The 18,754-nt window shown below is 41.6% G+C and overlaps 1 protein-coding gene across 2 annotated transcripts; it reads right to left on the bottom strand.

Moving 5' to 3' along the window:
• Window positions 1-7,365: 7,365 nt before the first annotated feature.
• On the bottom strand, window positions 7,366-10,668 carry HSPB3 (heat shock protein family B (small) member 3). Of its 2 annotated transcripts, XM_072860085.1 has the most exons (4): window positions 10,198-10,668; window positions 10,014-10,076; window positions 9,458-9,629; window positions 7,366-7,770 (listed from the first exon to the last, which is right to left on the bottom strand). In XM_072860085.1, exon 1 carries the CDS (start codon window positions 10,666-10,668, stop codon window positions 10,219-10,221), a length of 450 nt encoding a protein of 149 aa, XP_072716186.1. In that variant the 3' UTR covers window positions 7,366-7,770; window positions 9,458-9,629; window positions 10,014-10,076; window positions 10,198-10,218. The 2 variants fall into 2 exon arrangements, with proteins under 2 accessions (XP_072716186.1, XP_072716185.1); XM_072860084.1 differs by lacking the exon at window positions 10,014-10,076.
• Window positions 10,669-18,754: the final 8,086 nt, after the last annotated feature.

Here is an 18,754-nt window from a genome sequence, read left to right as displayed (position 1 = left end):
TTTCTCTCTCTTTTTGTTATTTTCCTTTTCATTACAAATTATTATTATTTTTAAAAAATATTTTATTTTATTTAAATTATTAAGCAGTTTCTATCTCAACCCATGAGTTTTCTCGCTTTTACTCTTCTGATTCTCTCTCGCATCCCACTGAGGGGCAGGGGGAGTGAGCGAGCAGCTGCGTGGGGCTTAGTTGCTCGCTGGGGTTAAACCACGACAGTCCTTTTTGGCACCCAATGTGGGGCTTGAAGGGTTTGATATAATAACAGATTGACCAGAGCATATTAGAAGGGATTTATATCTCTTAACAGTTGCAGGTCACGGTATTGATTCATCTGTTCTTGATACTAGTTTATCTGATCTGCGCCATGCTCTTTTTTTGCTGTACATGTTAAAGATTGCTGTTGGCTTTTGCAGTTTGCTGTTCTCTGTAGTGATTAGTAATGTTTTGCCTGGGAGATTCATTACTAAAACACTGACCTTGAGCTTAATCTGGTATTTGGGCTCTGTACTGAAGCCATTACAGTTCTTTGGGTACCATCTCATGGAGACAATTAACAATTATACTTCTTCCTCTGAGAGTTTTTTGTGGAGGAAATACAGAATGGCACCTTTGGTATCTTCTTTTGTGATGTTTTCTCCCTCATTACAATAAATTCTGAGTATCTTGAGCATCCTTGGGTAGTTAAAATTCTTCTATTGGTATTTCTTAGAAATACTGCTTTGGTTTTGTCAAAGGTTAACAAGCAATTTAGGAATATGACCCAGGCTCTGTGGGAGTATGATCATGGGTGGCACGGCATGTGGGAGAATATGGGCAGGTATCTAAGAGAACTTCTCAAGTCCAATGGTCTGGAACTTCACTCCCAAACAACTACAGGATCCTGATGAAGTGATAGAATGTTTGAAAAAAAATAAAATGCTGTGACTGTTCCAAAGAGGCACAACTTACTGCACTGTGCCGGACCCTGGCCAGCATCTACCAAACACTGCTCGATATTATGCAGCACTCTCAGGAGAAGAGAGGGAAAAGAAACTGATAGACACTGTGGCTAAACCAGACACTGTATCAGTCACCCCTATAACTAAAAAGAAACAACGGAAATGGAAGTCAGCTCGTTTAGTAAGGGACGAAGAAGCTTCTCCTAAGAGGGAGCAGGAGAAAGAATCAGAAGAGGCAGTCTGTTCTGCAGCAGAGCAGTCACAAGAACAGGAGCAGAAAGAGACTGAAATCATAAATGAGACAGAAACCACCCGATCCCTATCCCTAAGGGAGCTGCGAGATATGCAAAAAGATTTTAGCCGTCAACCAGGTGAGCTAATTCTCAGCTGGTTACTCTGATGCTGGGATATTGGGGCCAGTAGTCAGTAATTAGAAGGTAAGGAAGCCCAGCAGCTGCGATCCCTTGCTAGGGATAAGGCCATTGACAAAGGGATTGGAAAAAAGGCAGCAGTCCTCAGTCTTTGGTGGCGACTCCTGTCAAGTGTGAAGGACAAGTATCCCTTCAAGGAAGAACTTGCAAATTCCCGAAGCAAATGGACCAGCATTGAGGGAGGTATCCGGTATCTGAGGGAATTAGCTGTATTGGAGGTGATCTATAATGACCAGGCATTCAAAGACCTGGATGAAATACGGATCATGCGGTCCATGTGGTGGAAGTTTGTATGAAATGCACCGATGTCATACACCCACACCCTGGCGATAATGAGCGTGACAGACACGGAGGCACCAACTACAGATGAACTGGCCGGACAACTCCAAGACTACGAAGATAATCTCACTTCCTCCATGTGTGCCTGTGTCTCAGCTGTGGATAGACTGACCCAAAAAATGTTCATGCAAGCCGAGAAGGGTAGGTCTTCCTCATGCACTCCAACCAAGGTCTCGGCTATTAAGAATCAGCCTTTTTCTGTTCAAGGGAAAGGGTACCAGTGGTGCACACCACGTGCAAGCCTGTGGTTCTTCCTGCATGACCAGGGGGAGGACATGAGGAAGTGGGATGGTGAACCTCCCTGGAGACTAGAAGGTCGGGTACAGGAACTGCAAAGAAAAACAACAGCCAAAAAGCATCCATCCAGAAAAATTACTGCTCCCGTGTCTGTTGGGCAGAGTAGGAGGGCTGATTGTACTTTTGACCCTGATGAAGGGACTTCTGTTTCGCAGTTACAAAAACCAAGTAATGAAGGCTCCAGCCAGAAATAGAGGGGCCCTGCCTTCGGCCAGAGGGAGGAAAGGGACAACTGGCTTTATTGAACTGTGTGGGTTCGATGGCCTGGCACATCAGCCCCATGGGAGTATAAAGCTCTAGTGGATACTGGTGCACAGTGTACTCCAATACCATCAGATTACAAAGGGGCAGAATCCGTCTGTATTTCTGGAGTGACGGGAGGATCCCAAGAACTGTCTGTGTTGGAGGCTGAGGTCAGCCTAACTGTGAACGAGTGGCAAAAGCATCCTATTGTGACTGGTCTGGAGGCTCCATGTACCCTTGGCATAGATTGCCTCAGGAGAGGGTACTTCAAAGATCCAAAAGGGTACTGGTGAGCTTTTGGTATAGCTGCCTTGAGTACGGAAAAGATTAAGCAGCTGTCTAGCTTGCCTGGTCTCTCAGAGGACCCATCTGTGGTGGGGTTGCTGCGGGTTAAAGAACAACGGGTGCCAGTTGCTACCATGCCAATGCACTGGTGACAATATCGCACCAATCGAGACTCCCTGGTTCCCATCCATAAGTTGATCTGTCAACTGGAGAGTCAAGGAATGATCAGTAAGACTCATTCACCCTTTAATATGACCAGTGGAAAAATATAACGGAGACTGGAGGCTAACAGTGGACTATCGAGGCCTGAACAAAGTCACACTGCCGCTGAGTGCTGCCGTACCAGACATGCTAGAACTCCAATATGAACGAGTCAAAGGCTGCCAAACTGATATCGCAAATGCATTTTTCTCGATCCCTTTGGCAGCAGAGTGCAGGCCACAGTTTGCTTTCACATGGAGGAGTATTCAGTACACCTGCAATTGACTGCCCCAGGGATGGAAACACAGCCCCACTATTTGTCATGGATCGATACAGAGTGCACTGGAACAAGGTGAAGCTCCCGAACACCTGCAGTATATTGATGACATCATTGTGTGGGCAACAGAGCAGAGTAAGTGTTTCAGAAGGGGAGAATCATAATACAGATTCTTTTGAAAGCTGATTTTGCCATAAAACAAAGTAAGGTCAAGGGACCTGCACAGGAAATCCAGTTTTTAGGAATAAAATGGCAAGATGGACGTCATCGGATCCCAATGGAAGTGATCAATAAAATAACAGCTATGTCTCCACCAACTAACAAAAAGGAAACACAAGCTTTCTTAGGTGTTGTGGGTTTTTGGAGGATGCATATTCCAAATTACAATCTGATTGTAAGCCCTCTCTTATCAAGTGACACAGAAGAAGAATGATTTTGAATGGGGCCCTGAGCAGCAGCAAGCCTTTGAACAAATTAAATGGGAGATAGTTTGTGCAGTAGCATTTTGGGCCAGCCCAGAGAGGACAAGATGTGAAAAATGTGCTTTACACCTCAGCCAGGGACCATGGCCTCACCTGGAACCTCTGGCAGAAAGCACCAGGAGAGACTCGACGTCAGCCTCTAGGGTTCTGGAGCCAGGGATATAGGGGATCTGAAGCCCATTACACTCCAGCTGAAAAAGAAATATTAGTAGCATATCAAGGAATTCAAGACGCTTCAGAAGTGGTTGGTACTGAAGCACAGCTCCTTTTGGCACCTCGATTGCCTGTGCTCGGCTGCATGTTCAAAGGAAGGGTCCCCTCTATGCATCATGCAACTGATGCTAGGTGGAGTCAGTGCGTCGCACTGGTAACGCAACGGGCTTGAATGGGAAACCCCGACCGCCCAGGAATCCTGGAAGTGATCATGGACTGGCCAGAGGGCTGAAACTTCAGAATATTGCCAGAGGAGGAGGTGATGCATGCTGAAGAGGCCCCATTGTATAATAAATTACCAGAAAATGAGAAGCAATATGCCTTCTTCACTGATGGGTCCTGTCGTATTGTGGGAAAACGTCAAAGGTGGAAGGCTGCTGTGTGGAGTCCTACACAACAAGTCGCAGAAACCAGTGAAGGACAAGGTGAATCGAGTCAATTTGCAGAGGTGAAAGCCATCCAGCTGGTTTTAGATATTGCTGAACGAGAAAAATGGCCAGTACTTTGTCTCTATACTGACTCATGGATGGTGGCAAATGCCCTGTGGGGGTGGTTGCAGCAATGGAAGCAGAGCAACTGGCAGTGCAGAGGCAAACCCATCTGAGCTGCTGCACTGTGGCAAGATATTGCTGCCCGGGTAGAGAACCTGGTTGTAAAAGCACGTCACGGAGATGCTCATGTACCAAAGAGCTGGGCCACTGAAGAACACCAAAACAATGAGCAGGTGGATCAGGCTGCTAAGATTGAAGTGGCTCAGGTGGATCTGGATTGGGAACATAAGGGTGAGCTATTTATAGCTCAATGGGCCCATGACACATGAGGACATTTAGGAAGGGATGCATTGTACAAATGGGCTCGTGATTGAGGGGTGGACTTGACTATTGATGCCATTGCACAGGTTATCCAGAATGTGAAATGTGTGCCATAATCAAACAAGCCAAGCAGCTAAAGCCTTTTTGATATAGAGGACGATGGCTGAAATATCAATATGGGGAAACCTGGCAGATTGATTATATCACACTACTACGAACCTGCCATGGCAAGCGCTAGGTACTTACAATGGTGGAAGCAACTACTGGATCGTTGGAAACATACCCTGTGACCCATGCCACTGCTTGGAATACTATCTTGGACCTTGAAAAGCAAGTTTTATGGTGACACGGCACCCCTGAAAGAATTGAATCAGACAAAGGAACTCATTTCCAAAACAATCTCATGAACACCTGGGTGAGAGAGCATGGCATTGAGTGGATGTATCACATCCCCTATCAATTAGCCTCCGGGAAAACTGAACGATACAATGGAGTGTTAAAAACTACACTGAGAGCAATGGGTTCTGGGACATTCAAGCATTGGGATACACATTTAGCAGAAGCCACTTGGCTAGTTAACACTAGAGGATCTGCCAGCCGACCTGGCCCTGCCCAATCACAACCCCTGTGCACTGTGGGAGTGATAAGACCCCCATAGTACATACAAAGAACTTGTTGGGAAAAACAGTCTGGGTTATTCCTTCCGCAGGAAAGGGTAAACCTATTAGTGGGATTGTTTTGCTCAAGGACCTGGGTGCACTTGGTGGGTAATGCAGAAGGATGTAGGAGTCCGATGTATACCTTAAGGTGATTTAATTCTGAGTGAAAATAATCCATTATTTGAGTTGCATGTTATAGGAATTACTATAGCAGGAACCCCTTGTTGCTAGCCAGGCTAGGAGCAATGGGAGGAGTTCATTGCAATGTTAAGCCCTATAACCTGCCCCAAAGGGACCAGGGGTGGAGATTGTAATGGAAATACTTTTAAATTGCTGTAACCCAGGATTTGAGTTGCATGTTATGGGAATTACTATAGCAGGAACCACCTGAACCAATGGAGAAGCAGCCTTACAAGAAGCAGTGCAAGTGCAGCAATGACCCGACCTGAGCTGGCTTTGGTGGCCAATATCTGCACGCAACACAGCACCCCTCCTGTCCTGAGTGACCACCGTTAACAGATGGAGCCCAAAGTCATGGACTAAATGAACTCAGTGGACATTTTGTGGACATTTATGGACATTTTACTGGCATTTTACAGGGGTGGTCCATAGGCTAGGGGAATGATATCTGTATATTATATCAAAGGATGGGGAAAGTGGTAGTGGGTAATGAGAATGTATTGGATAGTATGAGACCTGAGCATGACATAAATGGTATGGAATAAGGGGTGGAGATTGTGCTGGGTTTGGCTGGGATAGAGTTAATTTTCTTCACAGCAGCTAGTATGGGGCTGTGTTTTGGATTTGTGCTGGAAACAGTGTTGATAACAGAGGGATGTTTTAGTTGTTGCTGAGCAGTGCTTACACAGAGTCAAGGCCTTTTCTGCTCCTCACCCCACCCCACCAGCGAGGAGGCTGGGGGTGCACAAGGAGTTGGGAGGGGACACAGCTGGGACAGCTGACCCCAACTGACCAAAGGGATATTCCATACCATATGGCGTCATGCTCAGCATATAAACTAGGGGGAAAGCTGGCTGGGGGGCTACTGCTCGGGGACAGGTTGGGCATTGGCCAGCGGGTGGTGAGCAATTGTTTTCATTTGCATCACTTGTCTTTCTTGGGTTTTATTTCTCTCTTTGTTATTTTCCTTTCATTAATAATAATAATATTGATAATAATAACAACAACAACAACCACGACAATATCATAATCTCATTTTATTCCAATTATTAAACTGTCTTCATCTCAACCCACCAGTTTTCTCACTTTTACTCTTCTGATTCTCTCCCCATCCCACCGGGGAGTGGTGATCGAGTGAGCGGCTGTGTGGGGCTTAATTGCTGGCTGGGGTTAGTCCATGACACCCATTAAAAGCCAAATCTTGTAGCATTACTCAAAACGAAAAAGCACATTTTGATTCCTGACTATGAACTAAGTAAGGAACACAAGACCTACCCCTCTTAGAGGGAATGTTGGCACCATGGTACCCCAGGGGTTTCTCTTCCTCTTTTTCAATGCCCAGGGCTGTAGCTGAGCGATTACTGAGTGGCTGATGGGTGTCAGCGTCGGTTCACTGCACCACAAGTATCGGATTGTGTAGAGAGATCTCAAATGCCCTGGATGCAGCAGAAACTATAAAAAGGCAACAACTCCAAGGCATTTGTGGGCTTTCTGCCCACAGGGATCACATGGAAACGTATGTTTGTTACCTTGCTTTTGGAGACTAGTGCTGATTTGAGACATTTTCTTCTTCTATGAAAGCATTTTTCACAGTGCTTAGGTTCATACATGAAATCATCTTTATCCATTTGGAGGAGCAGTCTGATTAATTACAAAGGTAATCCTTCAGTGATGGGAACTGAGAAGGCTCCATAACACTTGCTCTGCAGGGCTTGCAGCAGCATTTATCGCTTATTCTGGGCCAGGGTTCTGTAGGCAGCCAATATCAGGGTTCTTAATTTAACCACATTAGCATGTCTTAAATTTGCCTTAAGCTGTAGCTGTTCTGAAATCCTTTGCTGTTGATAAATTTCTCATTCTGCTGTCCATGAGCATTATTAGCATCTTTCTCTGTGACATTCACATTCAGTTCTAATCAGATTATAAAAGTAAAACATTACATACAATATGTGAAAACAGCTCTTTCCAGACAATTCGGAAATGCTCTGCCAAGTACTTTGAGGCTGTTCTGGGAAACACATCAAAATCATTAATCCAAGAACTTTCGATAAACTGGCACTAAAAAAAGGAGAGGAGCACTTTCCTCTGCGTTGTTCTTGGTGCTAAAACGCAGGTAGCCAGCAGCAGGTCCAAACTCCAGCATGGTCCCCGTTACATGAGCACACTGGTGCTGGGCCAGGGCAAGGTCTTGTTCACCAAGGAGCATGCATTAGGCTTTTGTAAAGCTCTGGGTACTACAGAAGGTAAAAACCTCCTGGGCATCTCCTTGCAGTGTTTGGGTCAGTACGTACCAGTGGTTTCTAACTGATGAGATCGTCAGCAAGTACCGACCTGGGCACAGAGTGATGTGAAGAGACCTACGATATGCAACAGCCAAATGCCAAATTCTCCATCCAGTTTTGTGAGGCAGGCCTGTGTACATAAGCAGGGCTGTGTGTAACCATGGTATTAACATATATAGAACAGACGATATGATTTCGGCTGTCTGGTCTAATTCCTTGCCAAGTTTCCAATAGTTTAATCATGATCTAATTTGAAATAATTAGATCAGTTATGTTTTTTTAGAACTGCTTTTTCATCTCTAGGCCTATGAATACTATCACTGCAATCATAGCTAGAATCATTTTTATAATAACCTATCATTTTAAGTGACGAAATTTACAAAATCCGCTGTAAACAAAAATCACCAAAGCAGGTTACTAACTGGTGATCCTGAACTCTATCCCAACAGTTGGGCCATAAGGTGGTGTGTAACCATGGGTCTAAACTTGTGAGCTTTTATAAAGTTGGCGTATAAAGTTTAAATCCAGAGCTGTATCTAGAATTCATTTTTTTAAATCTGTGTTACATCTTCCCTCAGATTCCTGGCTGAGGAAGCTTCTTGACCTAAAACTGTTGAAAATCTAGATCTGATTTTATACTGTGATCGTTTATTATCTTAAACCAGTACACAAATTAAACACAGACAATACGAGGGAAAAGTGTGGGTTGAGTGGAAATGTAGGGACATATATTTTATATTTGGTTTGGTTTGTTAGAAAACATTAGGTTCTTGACTTCTGCTCTATTAAAAAATAAAATAATTGTACATGATGGAAATTTACAATCCAGACCTTATTCTGGATTTCTTGTACAAATTCCTTGTGAGTTTTAGCACAAACAATAAATAAAATGCAAAAATTGGACTATCAACTTTTCTAAAGTCAGTTGCTTCAAATATCTTCAAGTCTAAACGACCATGACATAAATCTTTCTAATGAATGGGTGTGTGCAGAAATACAAGCTTAGGGCTTTCATTTTAAACTAAAGGAACTCTCTGGCTTCAGCTAGCGAGAGCCTGGGTTTTGTTTATCAGATTTTTCTCATATTCTTAAAATTGTATTTGTATTCAGTTTCATTTGAATATGTTTTTGATTTGTCCAAACAGCAGATGGCTATCATAAAGAGTCTGTATTTAACTTGGCACTTTCCATTCCACATTCCTTTACTATTCATAGCACAGCAGTCATACTCATCTCCAGTAAACATAAAAGGAGGCAGCTCAACTTGCAGCTGCAGATCTCCTCAAATGTTTGAGTATTCCCAAACTCACTTACAGCATTATTTTTTTTAATGTTGAGAAGACCGGATACTAGATATAGTGGGTGGATTTCCTTTTCATCTCTACCACTCTCATGAAATGAGGGAAACTGGGACAGAAATTAAACCTGTGTCTGTAGTAAGGAACCCCCGCTCTTAAAATTAGATTCTTGTAGAGCCCATGTTGGTACAGGGAGAGTGGGACTACACATAGGCAGAAAAATTGCTCTTGAAGACACAAACTGTCAAGCAGCACAAAGAATAAAATATTGATCTGATTGAAAAACAAGACTACCTAAAATGTGTAAGAATAAAGGCATCTGTGCTAGACTAATGCCTTTTTATTACTGGGGCTTCACAAGGAAGAATTTGATCCTTTTGAGTATTTGTAAGCAATATATTTTTTCTTCAGTTGCTAATAGATAGCAGAATATGCTAAATAAAACCAATTTTCTAAACATCTTTGAATGTTTTCTTTCAAATTAATTTGTCTTTGACAGAAAGTATCATTTCTACTTACTCTGCTTTCAAGCAAATACAGTCAACGATTATTCTTTTTTCTTGCAGTTTCAAACACACAACACACTTCTAAAAAGTAATCTCTCAAGGATTTTTTTGTACACAAGCTTGAACTGTGGAAATAGGGGTTTTTTTCTTGATAGTGTCCTTCAACTTGTGTGCTTTTCCAGAGCCTAAGGAAGAAAAATTTAATCTCAAAAATTAGAAAACAGAATTTTTGGTACGTAAATTAAATTTCCATAAGACTCACAACCTGTCTATTGCTTGTTTAATGATTATGACTATGTATGACAAATGCTTATTCCTTAGCAATAAAACTCCTCCTACTGAACTCAATTTATTTCAACATATTATTATTGTATTATTTCATTTTATTATTTCAATATTATTATTGAAATTATATTTCAATAATTTATCAAATTGTTGTATTATTTCAATATATTATTATTATTATTATTTGTATTTCAATATATTATTTCAATATATTATCAAATTGATTTTTTTTTCTCTTGCTGTGACTAGCCTAAATTTTCTACTGTTCAAAAAGCCTGGCTTACCAACATATATGTAGCTGGAGGTAAGCAGTCTAACATTTCACATCAAACAATAAACTCAGCATACTGAAAAAAAAATATAAAGATTTTCCTTTACTGTAACATAAATACAGCCACATGGTTAGTACACTCTACAGTGTTGCTTGAATGATATTATTTTGTTGTATTAAGAATGATTTTATCTCACCAATGAACTATGGACAAGACTCTAATTCTTTCCCACTGAGTTCTTCATTTCAACAACCAAAATGCCATCATGGCAGAAAAGCGCAGACAAGTCTTTGTTCTCCACTCCATTAGGTAACTTGTATTGTCTGGTAAAGCTTCTGGATATGAAACCGTGTTCATCCATCCTGGGTCCGTGCTGAGCCTTAATCAGGAGCCAGCCTTCGAAAGTCTGAATAATGATATCTTCGGGGCGGAACTGCACAACGTCCAGCAAGACCTGAAAGTGTGTGTTTTCCTCCTTCTGGCCGCTCTTCCCGGCCTCACCTGTATTTTCAGCAATACACCTTCTGTCTCTCAGTGCAGCTGTAGAAGGGCCCGGCAAAGCATATAAAGAGTGGTCCAGTTTGTGTGCTTCCAGCTCTTGGACAGCAAACTGCTCTTGATAGCGTATGGGAGTTTCCACCCAGTGTCTTATAACAGCTTCTGCCATTGCTGAGGCAGAAAGATAAGCTGCTGCTCCTGTGTCGCTTTGGGGAAGCTGCAGAGTCAGAGCAAACTCTTCCTAGTCGTACGCCTTACCCACAGACTATCAGTTGATGTCGCCTTTCACTTTTGGCACAGGCAGAGCTCAACGTTTAATAGGGCATGCTGTGCTCCAGTGCTGGAAGACTTGTTTCATCTTTTATCCACTAACAATAGAGCACTATTTATAGTGCTGGGGTCTTGAGTGGCTTCAACATGTGCACAGCTTTCATGCATAAGTAGTGAAAGCAAAATTTTAATGCACCCCCAATTATTGCAATATTGTGCTGTTTGTCGTTATGAATAATAAGCAGACAAATAATGTGAAAGATTCTTTGATTTAAATGGAAGTTTAATAATTCTGTTTTTCCAAGGGATACATGGCAATAGATACAAACTCTGTATTTCTGCTAACTGAAATGCAAAGTTACTGAGGGAAGGGATATAATTAGCTTAAGGGATATAATTAGGAATAGAGCAGATTTCAGGTTAAGTAAACTATAAAATTATCAAGTGCATTGGACTTTGTTGCAGAAGTTGTGCACAGGTGAAATACAGGCATGGTTAACCATGTTATTGGCGGGAGGAGGGAACTGTAACCATCCCTGCCCAAAGAAGGGGTGCCTGAAGGGCTGAGTCTGCAATCTTAGTGACCTACGAACACAGCAGAGCCTTCTACAGCGTGCCAGGGAGTCAGGCTCAAGAGTGCGGGGAGAATACAGTGAAAGCTCATGTTTCACAGCTTCCAGGAGAGGGCAGAGTTATTTTTCCCCAGTAGAATAGTAAAGACAACTCCAAATCCTTAATGATATCACATTGTCCCAGTAAACTTCATCTTCTGGGGCTTAACAGCTTGAATCTATGATCCCATCTACTGCATGTGTCTGGGGAGCAGGACTGATGACCTCAAAGGCTCTCTGTGGTATAATCTTCTTGCTACTCTGTGATCTCAGGGCAAATAATGCCTACAAGTGTTAAAAGGTTGGTTAACAAGACCTGAGAGGAAAGTGCAGTGAAAAGGGAAAAGCGTTTCCAAATTTTAGTATGTTTGCTAGAAGATCCCTCTAGCTAGGCTTGGTAACGTAAAGCAGAATGCACTATGGCAACTGATGGTGAAAACTGTTTATTTCCCCCAGTTGCACTGATGCTAGAAATAATCAAACGAGATACTTTTATTCCTTCTTGTTTGGCTTTTCTTGTTCAGAGCTCTGTCCCTCTCTTGTCCTTACACCTTCCATTACCATGAAAATGGCAAATCATTTTCTGTGGGATCTTTGGTTGCTAATGGACTCACGAGGAAAGAGGCATTTGAATTTCGATAACTACCAGAAATGAAGTTCTATATTGAGTCAATAGCAGAGCAGGATTATCAGACATATCTATAATTAAAGTTCTAAGGTTGCTATTTTATTTTAGACTCATGAAGGCTTCATCTAAAGGTAAGAAAAATTTTGAAGGTAGATCAAAGGTTCAGGATAACTTACATTAATGGCCAAGCATTTAATTGAGTATTGTAGGAAAGGAGAGTTATGCTACTTTATTTAACTATTGGCTCTTCTCCTGTCAAACTGTCCTCCAGAAATAATTTAAAAATGCAATTCTGAATGTATGGCTTGCTAAAATAGTGATAAAATAACGTGGAGCATTGCCCATTATCTGTTCAGCAGCTGTTTTCTGTTTTGTTAGCCAATGATTCACTTGATGAGGAAACTTTAACCCTGAAGTGAAGCAGTATGCCTGGTTGGTTGTGATATTATGCTTTTAGAGATTGCTGAAAATTATTACTGTCCCTAGTGAATTCTGTGATGATAGCCTGACTTATTTTAGTTCAGTTTTGCACTTCATTAATAAATGCACTGTGCAGGAATACTGCATTCTTTTATTTTTTATTTTATTTTAATTATTCCCATCTTCTCTGGAAAAAGGTAAACTTGCCTATGCTTACATTTTAAATGAAAACAGAAACCACCACCTCAGTGCAGCTCACTGTGGGACAGCTATATCTATTCCCAGAGACAGTTGTGTTAGTCTTTCAAATGTCTATGTTAAGCATACTTGGAACTGTCTGTCGGGTCTAATTTTGTGCTAATTGCATGAAAGGTGCTTTGAATATCCTTTAAATTCATGCCGTGCGCAAAGCTCTGCAGCAGTTTATAGGATCCCTTTCTACTCTGTTGGACAAGGATTCAGAAGGATTTTGGTAATGAAGCCGCGTACCCTCTTTCTGCTTCCTGCTCTCTCCGTGGTCCCAGCCCCCTCCTCTCTCTGTTTGCCATCTAAGGGCTTCAGGAATTAGCACCGTCTTTCTTATCTCTTTGTTGCTAACATGGAGAATATGTCAACTGGAAAAAGAAAACACCCTTGAAATGCAAACATCCCAGCAATTTAGAATATATTTTCAAATTTAAATACGGGCGTGGTGCTGCAATACTGAGAAACTTTTGATGCTTATGCAGCTATACTCTTCAAATAACTATACGACGCTTGAGTTGAACAACACATTTTGAAAACCATTGATTACTGAGGTCATTTTAAACCTTCAGAGCAGATCCGGCAGGAGCAGGATCGATGTCCTTCATTGCCAGCTCGGTGCCTCGGGTTTTCTTTCCCCGTTTTTCTGTGCACGCGAAGGCCTCGCCCCGCGCTGCGCAGCGGGTGGGAAACCACCCACCGGCGTGGGAAGTGTGGCAGAGCTGTTCTTTGCAAAACTGAAGTGAGGCAACTGGTGATCGTGGCCTTGCACTTGTCAGCCCATGCTCTCTTTCGCTGATCGCACGTATGTACGGCCTCACTATCTTCTGGGGATTTTTGGAACAGGGTCCTTTGGCGATTAGCAAGGGTTGGCTGGCAGAGAGGCGGTGCCGGTACCCGTGGGTCGCCCCGCCATCTTGTGGTGAGACGGGAGAACAGCGGCGGGAGGGGGAGCGCCAGCGCCGGCTGCGCGCTGGGCAGGTGCCGTTACCCCTCCGTGACACGCTCGAGTGGGAAGGCGAACCAGAGGACGAGAACCGCAAGAGTTTAGCTTACAACAGGCTATTTCCAAGCTAGTATAAGCTTCTTCCTCAGTATTGGGGGGGGCGGGGGAAGAAGATGAATATTTGGTTCGTGTTGAACTCGTGGAAGATACAGAAAGCAGGCATCCTGGTAAAGCTGTATTGTAACTTGCAAAAACTCAGGAGAATAACACATTTTTGATGCGTATCTGTCGTGGTTTAGCTTCAGTCAGCAACTAAGCACCACGCAGCTGCTCACTCACTCCCCCACCCCGGTGGGATGGGGGAGAGAATCAGAAGAGCAAAAGTAAGAAAACTCGTGGGTTGAGATAAGAACAGTTAAATAATTGGGAACACCCTCCACCCCACCCCCCCACCGCCCGTAATGAGAAGGAAAGCAACGAGAGAGAGAGAGGAACAAAACACAGGGAAAAAAACCCACGTGATGCAACCGCTCACCACCCTCTGACCGATGCCCAGCCCATCCCCGAGCAGTGATCGCTGCCCCCTGTCCAAATCCCCCCAGTTTCTATACTGAGCATGACACCATATGGTATGGAATAGCCCTTTGGCCAGTTTGGATCAGCTGTCCTGGCTGTGCCCCCTCCCAGCTTCTTCTGCCCCCAGCAGAGCATGGGAAGCTGAAAAGGCCTTGACCAGGGTAAGCACTACTTAGCAACAACTAAACCATCAGTGTGCTATCAACATTCTCATACTAAATCCAATACACAGCACTGTAGCAGCTACTAGGAAGAAAATTAACTCTATCCCAGCTGAAACCAGGACAATATCTTAAAGAAATACAGGTGCATCCTGCTTGACACAACTTTAAAAGAATAGATTGCCTTGTTGCAATTCTCTGCATGCTTGATTTCCTGAAGAGAAGTATGTATTTCAACTACCATTGAAAATCAGTAACTGCTGAAAGGGGAAAAAAACAAAAAGGCTGGCAGGATGAAGTGAACAAGAACTCTTTTAGCAAAAGCTAACAGGCTAAATTCAAATGAGAGCCATGTAATTATCGAGATGAATTTAGGCAGAGCACTGCAATTACTTTTACCAAAGCACCCAAGGATGCCACTCATGATCTACTTCACATGTCATTCAAAAGAGATGCTGTCACTTCAGACTTGGCAATACATAAGAAACGTAAGGAAGAGTAGGACTTGGTGGGTTTTACCAGTGCTGGCTCTGTTACATGCAATATGGGAGTTTAAGCTTTGCAGCGATACCAAAGAGCTAGATAGTAAAATAAAATGTATATGAGAATGGAACTTGGCATGACACTTATGGAAACTGGATGGTAAAGAGCTAATTTCCACATGGTATTTAATATATTTTTGTAGAGTGAGAAAATTATTATCTGCTACTTGTGTCACTTTGAGTCCATTACTTCTTAGAACTATGAGTTGTCCTTTTAGCTGGATTGTTAGATCTGGATATACATAAGCTCGAAGGAATCAAAAATGTAATCACAACTACTTCAAGTGTCTAATCAGCAGATGTCAGGTGTTCTGTTTTCAAGAAATACTGAGTGATTCTTTTTTATTAATGTCTTATTCCAATCACATGGTATTTATATTGGTCAGCAAATCACAACATAAGTCTTTCTGCAGCAAGACTTCATGCTGTGTTATAAAACTTCCTGCAAGTTGTAAAGGCTGTGTTTTGTCACAGCCAGCTTAACTGAAGGAAGGCTTCAGTCCGTGGGTCACGTCCTTCAAAACCTAGAAAAGGCTGGATCTGCCCAGCCTCTTGGAAAATCTCTCCAGGGCACTGATGCTCACTTGTAGCTGTAAACTTGATCTCTTAATTGTAGGGGCCTCTTAAGAAGTGGAAAACTAATCTCAGCTTTTGCACTAAGAATCAAGTGCTTGCTCATTTGTTTGGAAGCTATGGAAGAAATATAAGTAAGCATGGGAAGGACCATCATTTTAACACGTTACATGCACTATTACAAGACTTTTTTTGACATGTTCAGATGATAGAGGGGCAGATGAAGGATAAGGATGAGGGATGACAGGACCACAGCCGCTGCTGCTGGAGCAGCATCTTTACAGAACAGTGAAGGAATAAAAATGAGACTTGTATAATAATGAATTTAAAATTTCAAGTTACTATAAAAGGTACTTTAAAGTGATGTCATGGAACTCTTTACAAGTATTTGCTCTGTTATTCACATGGCTTGTTTTCTAAACATTTTTATGTCTGTTATAGGCAAATGCATCTGTGCCTCACAAATTCTTGAGGAACTCCTCTAGAAAGCAAATTATAGTATTTATTAGAGTAATAATAATCTGTTTGCTTCTTGCACACAGAATAGTAGAGAGGAAATGAACAATTAAAAGAGAATAATGTGCCTAAGGGCTTGGAAGCTCTGTTTTGCCACTGAAAGGCAGGATCTAATGCACTCTTGCTGTAGAAACAGTCTTATTTTTCACCAGTTAAAAATTAACTAGTGTTCCAAGAAGAATGCCAATTTTCAGGTTTCCTCCTCCTCTGCCTCACTGAAATCTTGGCTTGAGACTTGATAGCAATAACTCAAGGCAGTTGAGTAAAATAAGACAGATGTATTTATTTTGGATCTGTTTAAACTTCATAGTAAGTGTGCTCACTTGCTTATTTAGGATGTGAAACATCTATTCCATGGATCAGATCATCAGGTTTGCATGTTTTGAGGTTGACCATTTTAATAAAAATAATAGAAGTACTGAAAATCTCAACTATGAATATTTGGGAGTAGGAATATTTCTGCTGTTTAAAATTAGGTGGTCCCTAAATCTTCTAGGGGTAAGGGCTGGAAAATCTAGGACCTAAATTACACATAAAACATGCTAACCTGTAATTAGCTCAAAACCCCCATGATCTCATTTTGTTTAGTTTTTTCTAAGCACAAAGTTAATACTGAAGTTAAATAGCTAGAATGAATTGAAGACCTATGATGTACTGATGCTCTGGATATGTTTGTCAAAATAATTACTTCCCAGAAAATAATTGAACTTACTAAATGAATTTTAAGATTTAAAATTTTCACTATGTTGAAGTGTTGGAAGAGACTAAAGGTATAACTGAACATACTTCATTGCTCAGCTACCATGAAAATATTGTATTATGACATGATTGCTAGAGTCAAAACTACATTATAGAATACATATTTCCATATACTTGGTAAATTTTAGAGCTGTGGGCAGTATTTTCTGAGTATTTTCTAGCAATCAGCTGAATGGCCCTTGATATGAAGGTCGCTTGCGGCTTTAGCTAAAGTCTGCAACTTCAGCACTGGATGCTAAATGAAGCCACTGATTTAAGGCATCCTGTGTTGCTGCATCCTGTGTCCTTTGTGACTGTGTCTTGTAGGCACAACTGGAATCAGTGTGTTTCTTCTTTAACATCAAGAATCCATAAAAATTTGTCCAAATAACATAAAAGTCACCTACCACCATGTGTCATCAAGGTGGGTTAGGTGCCTAGGCCAAGCAAAGAATCCCTGATCACTCAGCCCAAAACTCACTGAGGCTGAGAGTCAACATGTTCGTCTGGAAGGTGGCCAGTGACTGATTCCAGGGTAGAAGCACCTCATCCAGGAAGTCTTTAAAGAGCAGCTGCTGTGATTTGTGAAAGATTTACAGGAAGACTTTGCTATAGTTAGCGAACAATTCCTTGCTGGAGTGACATAAATATGCTGTTTGATGTCAACATACCTTGGGAATTAAATTCTATGTTGAGCATGTTTAACTGACAAGGAGCAGCTGGAGACTGGGTGGGTTAGTAATGAGAGTGGAAGGCTTGCCCCAAAATCTCAAGTTCAGAGTGACTGATAGGGGATTGATATTGTCTTCATATGCTGACTTAGTGGATCATGTGAAATTCGTTGGTAGCCATGTCTCCATTCTATGGGCCACCTATTTGTATCACAAAGCCAGCCTCTCCCCCAGGTTTCCAGTCTTAGAAGCAAAGCCAGTAGTTCATTGGCAAAAATACTGCCTCCACTTGCCTGTCCACATGGAGAAAGCCAACCAAAATCTGGCTCCTATGTCAGAATTGTTGTTTCTTTCAGGATTGGAGTTAGAACAATATTCTCATATTGTCTTAATTTCCTGACTTTGGTGATGCCAGGAAGGCTGCAGAGGTTTTAAAATCTGATGTTAGAAATCTTTTTTTGTAGATTGAGTTTTCAGTTAAATCTGAGGACCAAATTCCGACGTATAAAACACGTAATCCTTTTATCTTCATTGGAGTTGTATATAGTCTATATCAGTGCAGAATTTACATCCTTGATTTTAACATTATCATCCATACTAGTTCTGAAATTACATGTGCTTTTGTAGTACAGGTTCAGCTCAGAAGATAGCACTTGGCCAGATTTTTCTTTAAGATCACAGATTAAGTTTACTGTGAATCTTAGTTTACAAGACTTGGACAGTTATGATATTCCACAGACATGAGTAGTGAATGCTTTAATGAAGTGTTATGCCTGAAATTTAAAACTTATTTCTCCTCTCTCTTACTTGAGCTTCTGTTCATACATGTTAATATTTGAAAAATCTGAAAATATGTTTTCTGGCCTGCTTTGTACCCTTGCCTTGACTCTATGCCACATAGGTTGGGAAAAAATAATGGGAGACTTGCTTTTCTTCTTAAAAAAGTCATTATATCATATAACATACCGGCAGAATCTCACTCAGTCTTTACCATGCCCTCTAAGCAATGATCTCTGTACATGTAAACATTTATAACATATAACCAGATACCTGGTTAGTAGGTAAGGTAGCATTTTCTTTGCATTACTACAATACTTTCCTCCCAACAAATATTTATCAATACAGCTACTTTTATGATAATATAGAGCAGAATTGCTGTGCAAAATCTATTGCTTGTATAATATTCTACTGAAGGTCAGAAGATCCTTAATTAAACTTTACTGTGCTAAGGTTTATGTTTAGAAGGCATGTTGTACAAGAAATAAAACATTTGTAGTGAGATCATGAGAGAGCAATAATGTTTATAAAGGCAGATTTAACTCCCATGTTATAGAAACTGTTTTATTTTCACAGTAGAAGC

The sequence above is a fragment of the Ciconia boyciana genome, chromosome 4 (genome assembly GCF_034638445.1).
Source record: "Ciconia boyciana chromosome 4, ASM3463844v1, whole genome shotgun sequence".
NCBI lineage: Eukaryota > Metazoa > Chordata > Aves > Ciconiiformes > Ciconiidae > Ciconia > Ciconia boyciana.
Note: the sequence above shows the minus strand (reverse complement) of the source record. Positions and strands in the feature narration are given on the sequence as shown.